The sequence below is a fragment of the Cucurbita moschata genome, unplaced genomic scaffold (assembly GCF_002738365.1).
Source record: "Cucurbita moschata cultivar Rifu unplaced genomic scaffold, Cmos_1.0 Cmo_Scf00003, whole genome shotgun sequence".
NCBI lineage: Eukaryota > Viridiplantae > Streptophyta > Magnoliopsida > Cucurbitales > Cucurbitaceae > Cucurbita > Cucurbita moschata.
Window position 1 is genome coordinate 4,318,344 of NW_019268519.1, and position 13,486 is coordinate 4,331,829.

General features: G+C 37.2%; 1 protein-coding gene across 2 annotated transcripts; it reads right to left on the reverse strand.

Moving 5' to 3' along the window:
• Positions 1-3,310: 3,310 nt before the first annotated feature.
• On the reverse strand, positions 3,311-8,686 carry LOC111434637 (E3 ubiquitin ligase BIG BROTHER-like). Of its 2 annotated transcripts, XM_023072114.1 has the most exons (9): positions 8,209-8,686; positions 7,474-7,646; positions 6,868-7,099; positions 5,455-5,489; positions 5,291-5,335; positions 4,891-5,018; positions 4,566-4,674; positions 3,619-3,714; positions 3,311-3,546 (listed from the first exon to the last, which is right to left on the reverse strand). In XM_023072114.1, the coding sequence occupies exons 2-8, from the start codon at positions 7,615-7,617 to the stop codon at positions 3,664-3,666; spliced, it is 744 nt and encodes a 247-aa protein (XP_022927882.1). In that variant the 5' UTR covers positions 7,618-7,646; positions 8,209-8,686; the 3' UTR covers positions 3,311-3,546; positions 3,619-3,663. The 2 variants fall into 2 exon arrangements, with proteins under 2 accessions (XP_022927882.1, XP_022927874.1); XM_023072106.1 differs by having other exon boundaries at positions 3,311-3,714.
• Positions 8,687-13,486: the final 4,800 nt, after the last annotated feature.

Below are 13,486 nucleotides of genomic sequence, written 5' to 3' on the forward strand. Positions count from 1 at the left end.
AAAAAAAAAAAAAAAAAAAATAAGATACACCCACGAACCGTTCAACTAATACTGGTATGGAACTTGCTGAGATGACATCATAAAACGTGTATGAACGTCATTCTTTTCAATTAATACATAAAAAATTTCATATAATTGGAGTTACGAAATATAAGGGTAGGTGATAGGAGTGAAAGTAATTTATTATGAGATAAGTCGTGACACCCGAATAAAGAAAAGATGCATGAATGAACCGATATTATATTCGAATGAGAGTGATCCTAAGAATATCATCTTTAAAAAGTGCTTAAAATAATTAATAGCTACTATCAATACCAATAATGTGCACTTTTCTTTGAATTCTAAAGCTAAAAGTGTTGGACTTGAAGTTTTGACACCCGAGTAAAGGTTAGGTACATGAATTGTAACGACCCAGATCCACCGCTAGCAGATATTGTCCTCTTTAGGCTTTTCCTTTCGGGCTCCCCTCAAGGCTTTAAAACGCGTATCCTAGGGGAAGGTTTCCACACCTTTACAAAGGGTGTTTTGTTCCTCTCCAACCAATGTGGAACATCACAATCTACACACCCTTATAAATGACGTTTTGTTCTTCTTCCCAACCAACGTGGGACGTCACAATCTACCCCCTTTCAGGGCCCAGCGTCGTCGTTGGCATTCTTTCCTTCCTCAAATCGACGTGGGACCCCCACCAAATCCACCCCTTTGGGGCCATCGTCCTTACTATCACATTGCCTCATGTCTACCTCTCTGGGAACAACCTCCTCGCTAGCACATGGTCCGGTGTCTGGCTCTGATACCATTTGTAACGCCCCAGATTCTCCACTAGCAGATATTGTCCTATTTGGACTTTCCCTTTCGGGCTTCCCCTCAAGGCTTTAAAACGCGTTTTTTTAGGGGAAAATTTCCACACGTGTTTTATTCTCCTCTCCAACCAATGTGGGACATCACATGAATGAACCAAGACCACATTTGAATGAGAGCGATCACGAGAACAAAATGACTAGATGCACATTTGTTTCCGATAACTATTTAAATCTTAACCAAATTTCAACGACATTTGTTTCCCACTTGGACAAGGCATGTGACTACCAGCCTTGGACCTTTTGTTTCTTTTGTCCTCTTAGTTAATCTAATTTAAAATATCATAAAGTCTTTTTTAAATAATATAATTACTTTTTAGTAAATCACGCAACTCAAAAAAATAATATTTAATTACAAATTCTATATATTTACATATTTAAAAATATTTATATTTTTATATTGTACTAAAATTTCATAAATAAAAAGTCAAGAGAATAATTATATGTTTGGAAATGTAAAAATAATATTTATATAACATTATTATAAATAAATCACCTAATATAAAATAAAGTTTATTAAGATACGACCTTGGGGAATGTGACAATGCCAGCTGGCCCTATATATTAGGAGTAAACTCTAATTAATTAAATTAATGAGAGTGCATAATTCAAAGAATAAAATAATTAATTAAATATAATCAAGCACTGCCCACATTAAAATATTAGATAATGTTGTTTATTCAAAGCAAAATAATATTCAATAATTGAGTCCACCAATCCTCCAATGTCTATGCACTAGGAAGTGTAGTTTCCTCGTGCTTTATTTATTTATTTATGAAAATTCATGACTCTTTAATTGGTCCAACGGTAGGCTTGAGCGGTTTATGTAACGACCCAGATCCACCGTTAGTAGATATTGTCTCTTTGGGTTTTCCCTTTGGGGTTTCCCCTCAAGGCTTTAAAACGTGTGTGCTAAGGGAAGGTTTCCACACCACCCTTATAAATAGTGGTTTGTTCTCCTCCCCAACCAATGTGGGACATCACATATTAGATGGTGTGTGACACTAGTTAGAGTAGGACTAGACTCTCTACATAAAAGACATGTTTAAAAATCGTGAGGTTGAAGACGATATGTAACAAGCCAAAGAAGACAATATCTACTAGTGGTGGATTTTGGTTATTACAAATGGTATCAAACCCAGCCATCGGGCGATGTACCAGTGAGGATGGTGGGCCTCCAAAAGAAGTGGATTGTGAGATCTCACATCGGTTGGAGAGGAGAACGAAGCATTCCTTATAAGAGTGTGAAAACCTCTCCCTAGGAGACTCGTTTTAAATTCGTGAGGCTATTGTTTGGGTTTTGTTTGCTTTGTCCAACGTACGTGTATCAACTCTCCCGCTCAAATTATGAAAGAAAATGCAAAAAAATGGACCACCCATTATTATTATTTTCCATTTTTATATAGTTGGTGTAGAAGAAATGGGATATATTATTTCTTAAATAGGAAAATAAAAAATTTGTAAGAAGTTTGTATTTTTGGTATGTTTTTTTATTTGCATATATTCGTTGCCACTCATGTTTGGTCCTTTTGTTACTACAAATCTATGTATTGGAATGTTTTTTAGATCAACTTCTTTTCTCTATATGTTTTTTTTTTTGTCTGGGGACAATATTTTTAAGTCAAATGGACAAATGTGGAAAAAAAAGGTACAACAAAGGTAGCTCGAGTTTGGTGGGTAAAGCATCTCGTGCTTAAACACAAATCCAGGTCGTTAGAGGCTCGTGGCTCCCGAGCACTAGTACGAGAAAGTGCAAATATTCTAATTTAATTAGGAAGATTTAAGTATTATTAGTCCAAGGATCGAAGACTTAATTCCTATTATGTAAGAGTGTTCATATGACCCAATAACTTGCCAACTTGAATTACCTGACTCAAACCATAAAAATTCAGTTTGGTCTGCTCGTTGACATTTTTTTTTTTGTTGGTTTTGTTGGGTCAACCAATATTTAATTGCTCCGTAACCAACTCAACCAACAAGTTTTGTTGGGTCAACCAACATTTGTTTACTCGGGTAACCAACCCAATCAAGATAAAATTAAATTCAAAAGATTTTTCCTCGTATTTATTACGACAAATATATATTTGAAAGATATTACTCTTATCCCTATACTGTAACATTAAAATTTGAATTTTTAAAAATTAAATTAAATATATATTATATTAGAACGTTTAAAACTTTCTATATAGAAATTATATTAGAAATAAAAATTATGGATTAAAAAATTATTTGAAATAAATACTTTTAGAAAATAAGAAAAAACTCCAATCCCTAACCCGATCCTCGCAAGAAAAAATAGGAAATTTTGTGGGAATGGAGATTAAAAATAAGAGGCAGGGCTGAGGACGGGAACGAAAAAGACTTTTTTGTCCTTGCCCTGCCCAATGAATAAATCTAACTATATAGAGTAAAAAGGTCAGAGGATCGAACCCAAAAGACATAACCGGGAATGACTATAAGAAATGCAATATTTTAAAAAAGGGGACTATGAATTACAAAATTCCTATAAAATATAGAGTTATTTCCATTTCTAATTTCCCATTTTGCCCCTGCTCTTGAGGCCGCCAAGGATTCATAACACATCCAAACACCAAACACTGATACAAGCTAGCTAGCTAATACAAGCAAGCAACTGATGTTTTATTCACTTCAGCAGTGGGAGATTACTGAAGTGCCCAAATTTATGAGAGAAAATCAAGTGAATTTCCTCGCAAAAATTTCTAACAATTAACTTACAAACACCATTATGTTCTTCTTCTTCTTCTTCTTCTTCTTTCTTTCCTCTAACAATCAACACACTCACTCAGTGTTTTGAAGTATCACCAAACACCTCTGTATAACATATGGGGCAAGCCTGCAAAACCATAACGTTATTACTCAATCACTCACTCATTCACAACACGGGTATTCGATGCTGCTACACTTTTTGTTATACTAAACGACACCTAAAAGTCTACCATTGATTACCCGTTTTAGCTACGGAATGAACGTGGTTATTATGCGAAGATTGTGTAGATGTGTAGATGAAGGAGAAGGCTTTCCACTTTAGGATTTTTTTATAACGGCTAACCGACAAAACAAGGAAATGAAAAAAGGTAGCCCTTTTAAGGAAGATTGAGTGAATAGGCTAGCTATTAGTTGTTACTACTCTATTACTGACTACACAACGTTAACTCTTACTTGGTCGGTTTTGAGATGCATATGAATTAGAAAAGAGCGGGGTGCTATGTTTTAAGAGGATGGGAATTGGGTTCAAAGTCTACGGGTAAAAGCTTTGGAAGTTCTAGGCAAAGCTGTAACAGAACAGAGATTTCGAGTTATATCAGTCAACAATGGCAGCACACATTCAGTCTTACTAAACTAACAGGAGAAGGAGAAGACTTTCCACTTTGAGATATTTTTTTTATAGCTACTGAAAATCTAACGGACAAAACAAGGAAATGAAAAAAGGGAAGCCCTTCGGTTGAGTGAATAGGCTAGCTATTAGCCGTTACCACTCTATTCCCGACTACACAATGTTAACCCTTGCTTGGTTGGTTTTGAGATGCATATGAATGAGAAAAGAGCGGGGTGCTATGTTTTAAAAGGAGGATGGCAATTGGGTTCAAAGACTACGTGTAAAAGCTGTAACAGAACAGAGGTCTCGAGTTATATCAGTCCAACAATGGCAGCACACATTCAGTCCTACTAAACTAATAGTAATACCTTGTTGATGCTGAGCCATTTGGTTCCACAACCAGCATGGTAGATATGTTTGCATGGCAGAGTGATCCGTCGATCGCCTCGTTTATATTCCATTTGGCATATCACACATCTACATCCAGAAAAGTACATGAGATTCAAAGAAGTAGACAGGAACAAACTGGACTCTCAATCAGGTGCAGGTATGATATAATAGAAAAGCATTGAATCCAAAACGTTCATTCAGCGTTCTTTGTAAGTACACGACATAATGAGGATAGCACGATTACGAGTCAATCTCAGAGACAAATAAACGTCAAGGAAAGAAACATCATGAACTATCACATACCTCTCTCCACGAGATTTTTTCCTCGAGAAGAAACTATATTTGTACTTTGATATCGGAAGCAAAGCGATCAATTCTTGTGAAAGACCTCGACTTTGAGTTCCAACTGTCTCACCCAACTCTAGTAATTCCTGAACTCGAAATATTATAGATTTTTATCCAAGTATTGTAAAAAATTGCAGATAGTTCAAGATAATCAGAGGCCATATAGGATGAAATTTGTTAAATCTTACTTAGAAAAATGTTCAGCAGGCCTATATAGTTGCCCTAGTTACCCAAAAGAAAACTTATTTCAGCTTATGTAGCTATAGATATTGTAATACATTGTCTCGGTTTCGGGTGTCGGTACCCTTTTGTTGAAGCAAGTTCCGTAAAACAAGTAATTTTTTCCAAACGAACTAACCTCGTAAGTCATATTATCAGGATCGACATTGTCTTGCCAAACAACCTACACTTAGATAAAGCATCCGTTCGTCAACGATCGAGAACAAAACACCAGGCCAAACAAGTTTTATAAACACGTTTCAGGTAGAAAGTTGATCTGCAAACCATATAAAAGCCACAAACCTGAAAATCATGTGAATTATGGCGTCCTCTTGGACCTGAGAGAAAGCGAAAGAGAATTGTTCGAGTCGACCGTTAGAGCTATCAGAGAGAGGAAAACTATGAAACATTTAAGGTGAAGTAATAACTAAATTCAAGGGAAATCTATATTTTAAGAACCGTATTCTTTTTTGGTGTTCAATTAAACAACTTATAAGAATCATCTACAAGAGTTATTAAGTTCATCCTTGTATGCAGTGTTTTCTCAAGATATAACCTTAAGCACACGAGATCTTGAGAAACGAAGTACGGATATGAACACCGGTATTCCTCAACAATATATATCTAATTGTATCTGTTCATCTCAATTATGTTCAATGAAGAAGTATATGTCATACTCTATGCCAATGAATCTTAAACTTAAAATATAAATAAACAAATAAACCTCAGAAGCAATGAAAAATGTAATTGATGTATGTATCTTTTGATGTTTCGCTCTTGCTGTGAACATTGGTTTTGTAACCGCCCAAGCCCACTGCTAGCAGATATTGTCCGCTTCGGCCTGTTACGTATTGCCGTCAACCTCACGGTTTTAAAACACGTTTGCTAGGGAGAGATTTCCACGCCCTTATGAGGAATGTTTCATTCCCCCCCTCCAATCGATGTGGAATCTCATAATTCACCCCCTTTGGGAGGACAGCTTCCTCGCTGACACACTGCCCGATGTCTTCCTCTAACACCATTTGTAATAGCCTAAGCTCACCACTAGCAGATATTGTCCACTTTGGTTAGCCTCACGGTTTTAAAACACATTTGCTAGGGAGAAGTTTCCACACCCTTATGAGGAATGTTTCATTCCCCCCTCCAATCGATGAGGAATCTCACAATTCACCCCCTTTGGGGGTCAACTTCCTCGCTGGCACACCGTCCGATGTCGACCTCTAACACCATTTGTAATAGCTCAAGCTCACCGCTAGCCGATATTGTCCACTATGGCCAACCTCACGGTTTTAAAACGTGTTTGTTAGGGAAAGGTTTCCACACCCTTATAAAGAATGTTTCATTCCCCTTCCAACCGATGTGGGATCTCACAATCCACCCCCCTTGGAGGCCAGCATCCTCGTTGACACACCACCCGGTATCTAACTCTAATACCATTTGTAACAGCCCAACCCCACTGCTAGTAGATATTGTCTGCTTTGATCCATTACGTATCGCTGTCAGCCTCACGGTTTTAAAACGAATTCGCTAGGGAGAGGTTTCCACACCCTTATAAGGAATGTTTCATTCCCCTCTCCAACCGATGTGGGATCTCAGAGTTTCAGAAGTAAATATTTTGCATACCTCCACGAAACCTCAATGGTGAACCAAACAGATGGAGAACAATTGGAAAAACCTTTTTCCAGGGATGGAACAATTGGAAAAGCTATCACTTACATTCTACATGGTTGTCAAATGCTGTAGTATTTGCAAATTCTTCCAACTCAAGATTTACTGTGCTCTGTACATCAGGCTGAGTTGCTGAGTTTTCTAGCCTCCTATGTTCATAAATTATGGGCTCTTGATCATGCACCCTATAAGCTTGAGGTGGGTTGTAATAGGTAGGACTCCCAAAATCTGAAAACCCAAACTTGTAAAAGTTTGAATTCAGAGGAGGATAAACAGTCTCCTGCAAATGTGAAACTTAAATGAGTTACATTGTCATTCTCCATTTACAGTTCAAATTAATTCAAGAAACTCGAGAGCGAAGCACTATGGTTCAGTGCGAAACTTCTTTTGCTAGCATATCGGTTATAAACAGGGTAAGGCAACTTTCAACTTGAAAGTAGATTCGACTCGAAAACGGAGGTCAGAAGAAGAAAAAACAAAGAAATGCAAAGAGACTTCACTCTTCATTTCACAAACAAAGAACATAATCTTCCATGAAGTAAGAACGACAAAAGAACAGCATATCGAAAAAAACAGAAAAACGACTTCCGATTGCAGAGGTTAACAAATCAAGTACAGCTGTTTGGAACAAAGAAGCAAGCAGATCGAAAGTACCTGAGAATGTGAAGCGCCCGAAAATATGAAATTTACATGTTCGTAGGTAAGACCTTCAAAATATTCCAGGAAACTCCCAGCAGTGTTATAAGGATAAGGGGTATTAACATGATGAACTTCTGTATGCGTGTTGTTCCAACTCATTTCATATACAAATGAATCCACCAAAGCTTCTGTTCAATGCAGAAACGTCATAAAACCAAAAGAACATTGCAAGAAAGAAATCAAAACAGCAAAAAGCCACTCCAAAGCCTACAGCACAGCTAAACTAAACTGTTCCAACACAAGTAGACCCAGTTTCCTTTTGCCCTTAAATGTGAGAACCAGGGCAACAACAACCAGACCCATGAGTTTGGTATCTCCTAGATTAAAGAAGCAGCTGTAATTCAGTAAAACAAAGCACAAATTACACGAATCAGCCGAGACATTTATCTGTCGCAGCCAAAGCCATCTCTCAGCAAATCTTCGAGCTAACACAACCCAGATCCCATAAGAAACGAATTAACAATGAACAAACAAAAACAATCAAAGAGCATCATCGGAATTGGACACCCTCATTGTTGATGATTAAGAACATACATCAAACCCAACACTAAACCACAAAAGGGAAATCAAGCAAGCAATTATCCATACTCAAATTTCCCTTGTTCCATCCAAATTACCCACAAACAACCGCACAAAACAGAAACAAAAAGAAAAACAGAGTGAATCAAAATGTAGGTTCTCAAAACTCACATTCAAACGCCGGAGCGATGCGCACAACACAACCAAGCAGCTCCGACGCCGAAACCCAACAAACCAAAAGCTAAGCAGAAGAACCCAGTTGGTGGAACAAGTGAAGGGGGGAATGTAGAAGAACAGAAACAGAGAGAAGAAGAGGGAAGCGGATGAAAGAGACGAAGAAAGATAAAGGGTCGGCCTCGGAAACAAAAACAAAGTGAAATCGGAAAAGAAAAGGGATTGATTCCAAAGGAAGAGGGAAGAGATTAAAGAAGCCGACAATGATCGCTTTTGATGGCGAAAAGAGAGAGAGAGGGTCTATGGTTGAATGATTGATTGTGGTTGGTTTGGGTATGGTTCTATAGATTTCTCGGCGAATTTGGGGATTGAAGGCTACGAGAATTTCTCTCGCTCTCTCTCGCTCGTTTTGTTGTTGTTGTTGTTGGTGAGAATTCAGAGCCTCCTCCTTGTTTGAGTTTGCCTCCCACAACAGATTCCATTTTCATTTTTTTCCCTAATACTCTATGATTTAATCAAATCTAACCTTTTTCTTTAGTTAATTAAAAAAAAAACTATTTTTTTTCAAATATATTATTTTAATTGTTAAATCGGCGTCTCACCACGAGAAATATTTCAATTGAATCACTCGGGTCGGTGATTTCTTACCTTCTAGGTCTTCTCATTCTTCATGTACGTGAGATCCCACAATAGTCTATGACACAAAACATTACTTTTAAGGGTGTGCAAGACGCGTTTTAAAATCTTGAGGTAAAGTACAGAAGGAAAAGCCTAAAGAGGACAATATCTACGGGAGGTTGGATGGTGACAAATGGTATCAGAACCAGACACTGGGCAGTGTGCCAACGAGGACGTTGAGCTCCTTATAGGGTGGATTGTGAGATCCCACGTCGGTTGAGGAACGAAAAACCTTGAGAAGAAGCCCGAGAGGGAAAACCAACTAGTGGGTTTGAGTGTTAGCACTGAAATCAAATGACTCTATAAACTTAGAACTCTACCTATTACGAGTAACGTAGGAGACATCTTTATTTTTTCACTCGAGAATCCTTAGAAGTACCTTTGTTTATCTTTCAATTTTCCTCCGACCATGAAATAAAATGTACTTGTAACTTTTATATTAACAGTGTAATGGTTTAATCGGTCGAATTATATATTCAAAATAAACTAATTAAAAAAATAATAATTAGTTTTATATGATTTAACCCAATTATAGAAATTAATTTGAAAATTTTAAAACTATACAAAAATTAAATTTATGATATAAATTAAATTTATAAAGACTAAATTCAATAACTTTGATTTATTTATTATTATTATTATTATTATTATTTTGGTGCATTGGCTGTTTGTCTTTTTGTGGGAGGCGACTGAGCGCCACGCGTTGAATGACAGGTGATCGCATGGGCGTTATAAGGGCTTCCTTCCATATTTGGACAAAATATAAGGGCTTCTTTGCAAATTTTGGCTTAAACTTTGGTTTTTTATAAAAATATCATTAATATTGATAATTATTTTTCTATTTGGTTATATAAAATATTTACATATAAATGATGGGTTAAAATGGAATTAATTATGAATTGAGGGGTTGGATTGCAAAATGAATAGATGAAAACCAAGAAAATGGGTTTTAAAAAGGACCAAATTGCAAATATTTTTGGAAGTGGTTGGGCTTGATTTGGAAAGAAAATAGTTGAAGAAGGATCATCAACCAACACCACCTCTCAAAGGTGAGTTGGTAATGGTTGGAAGCTTTGTTGAGAATCATTCTCCTAACACATTTTCTCCGTTCGTTCACAATAAAAAAATCTCGCTCAACGTTTAGGTTAGAAGACGGAGATGAATATTAATAAACATCGATGGGCGGTTTCTCCGACTCGCTTTCAACCTAATAATAAATCTCATTTCACGATAAATATTTATAGGCATCGATGAACGGTTTCTCCGACTCGATTCCAACCTAATAATTTCTTTACCCAGTTTACGATGTATGTAGATCAAAAGATATACATACATACAGTCTCCAAACTCGAAGGGCGTTGCTGTTCGTGTTAAAGACATTGATTTGTAGTGCTCGTTTTCTTTTTCTCAGGTATTTTTACTCGTTACACGTCATCTTCGTCATCAAATGACATGACAAAGTTTAGTCTCTTTAAAAATATATATATTTTTTTACATCGAATCGTTTTTTTATTCCACCCCATCTTTATATGTTTTTCTTCGATGTAATCATGCTCGATCACTTTTTCGATATTCAACAAAATCAATAATTTTATTTTTGAAGATCTAAGAATAGGGAGGCAAAGATTTTGGAAGTACATTAAAAAAAGTGTTTTTTTTTTAAATTTAAATTTATATAGAAATATTGGTTTAAATATTAATATTATTATATTTTAAATTCAAATTTAAATATTGTTTTCATGCATAAGAACTTAGGAGATGAGATTAAAGAGAATAATAATAATTTTTTTTAATGAATTTTAGATACCAAATAATTAAATTTCAAATTATCATAAACTAAATTAAAAAAAAAACTCATTTAATCCGTTGATTATTATATAACTTTTTGTTTTTATTTTTTAAAAATTAAACTCGTTCTTCTTAAATATTTTCAAAGAAAACAAACTTCGTTCAGTGGTTCATGAGTGCAGTGATTTTGTCATCTTAATGAATCTTAACAGACTAAGGTGCGAAACGAGCTCTAATGATCACAACGTACTATGTAGATAAAAGCTAAGTTTTGACTATAAGTTGACATTAAGCGTCGTGACCTAGTTGTATATGGGATCTCTAGGACGTATCGATGCATTGGATTCCATAAGACATAATGAATGAACATAGGTTGATAGACACATTGGAATAAGTATATGCTTGCATACCTCAAAGCAATTCTTAATGCTCATTACCTCATTGGTCCTCTTTTCTGCTTTTGAATCAAGGCAAATGCTTTAAAATATGGACCCAAATTCTACAAGTAACTAAAAAGAATATGGATATCATATTGAAATAGAGATTAAAGTAAAGGGTATATCTAAAAAGGCCAAGTGGTTGAGTGAAATAAAAGTAAGTCTATGCTTTAGTTCTTGATGTTTTTGGTGCTTTTCAAGATGGTTTAGAAAGTTCATATCGAGCTCTTCACGTTTTAAATTTGGCTTGTGGGGAACTCTTTGTAGGCAATGACAATGTAATGGCTCAGGCCCACCGTTAGCAGATATTGTCTTCTTTGAGCTTTCCCTTTCGAGCTTCCTCTCAAGGTTTTTAAAATGCGTATGCTAGGAAAAGATTTTCACACCCTTATAAAGGGCGTTTCGTTTTCCTCCCCAACCGATGTGAGATCTAACAATCCACCCCCCTTCGAGGCCTAGCGTCCTTACTAGCACACCGCCTTGTGTCTACCCTCCTTTGGGGGACAACCTCCTCGCTGGCATATCGCCCGGTGTCTGGCTCTGATACTATTTGTAACGGCCCAAGCCCATCGCTAGCAGATATTGTCCTCTTTGGGGGCTTTCCTTTTCGGGCTTCCCCTCAAGGTTTTTAAAACGTGTTTGCTAGGGAGAGGTTTCCATACCCTTATAAAGGCGTTTTGTTCTCCTCTCCAACCGATGTGGGATCTAACGATCCACCCCCCCTTTGAGGCCCAGCGTCCTTACTGGCACACTGCCTCGTGTCTACTCCCCTTCGGAGAATAGTCTCCTCGCAGGCACATCGCTCGGTGCGTGGCTCTGATACCATTTGTTACAGTTCAAACCCACCGCTAGTATAGATATTGTCCTCTTTGGACTTTCTCCTTCGGACTTCCCCTCAAGGTTTTTGAAACGCGTCTGTCAGGGAGAGGTTTTCACACCCTTATAAACGGTGTTTCGTTCTCCTCCCCAACCGATGTGGGATCTAACACACAACGAAAACTTTAAATGTCAGGGCCTCGACCTCTAGACAACTTATCAATCTATATACACAAGGGACTCCGCTAGACATTACCAGTATTTGCAACATAAACTAAATCACTACGAAGATTAAACTACCCAGACGAAATGGTTACGTACCAAAGTTCATAGACTAAATCGCTAAACATTTAGAAACACGAGCTAAATCTAGGAGGACCAGAAAAGTTAATGAACAGCGGAAAATAATAATAATAGAATGATGATTCAATACTAGTTGGGCAATTGAGTGTGCTTATGGGTGTCAATCCAATCAATTTGGATGATGGTGTCTGGCATGGGAGAAAGCAATCACAAAACTCCTAGCAAATGGGACATAAGACACTGCTTTTTCAGTCAGAGTTGAGAGACTTAGACATGTGAAACTGGAACAGAAAGAGAAAGACCAAACCCTGAGGCGGAGGCAAAGGACAACCACTGAATATTATTCTTTATTCCTTCTGTTCCCTAATCTGCTACAACTGCATCGCACATCCACTCTCTTCTCTCATTACTATTTCTTTTCCCTTTAACAAATCAATCATGGCACAGTTTTTCACCTTTCAATGCTTCAATCCTTTGGAAACTATAGTGGTTGTGACAATTACTCGTTCGGTGATCTAATTTTATTGACTTCACTCGAAATCTGAAGATCTACATTTGAAATGTTTTCTGGGTTAAGAGATAGGAAGTAGTTTGGCTAACTATCTTGTACAACAACACTAAAGTAATCCACATCGAGGCCTCATTCATATTTCGAGGAGTGCGTTAGTCTTTCGACGGAGGGATAAGTTAGTGTACTTTAGGAACTTGGTGAGTACTCGATCAAGCATTGGAGGGTGTCTTCTTCAAAGAGTTTGAATGACCTTTAGTAAAATAGTATTATGTACTTGAAAGTGATATAGGTGGATGGGTAGGAAATAAGGGCACGAGGTACTCGCCCACTTTAAACTCAATCTTTATTCAAGCCTAAGCTTTACTAAAAATTACTACAATGAATAACATATCCTTGACTTTGATCCTAAATTTTTTGGTTGTTAGTTTATAGCTTGTTTTGTGTCTTAGATCCCAATTATAAGATCCCACATCGGTTGAGAGGAGAACGACGCATTCTTTATAAGGGTGTGGAAACCTCTCCCTAGCAGACGTGTTTTAAAAAGCTTGAGGGGAAGTCCGAAAGGGAAAGCTCAAATAGGACAATATCTGCTAGTGGTGGACTTGAGCCGTTACAAATGATATCAAAGTCAGACACCGGGCGATATGCTAGCGAGGAAGCTAAGCCTCGAAGTGGGGTGGACACAAGACGGTGTGTCAACAAGGACACTGGGCCCCGAAGGGGAGCGGATTGGGGGGGGGGG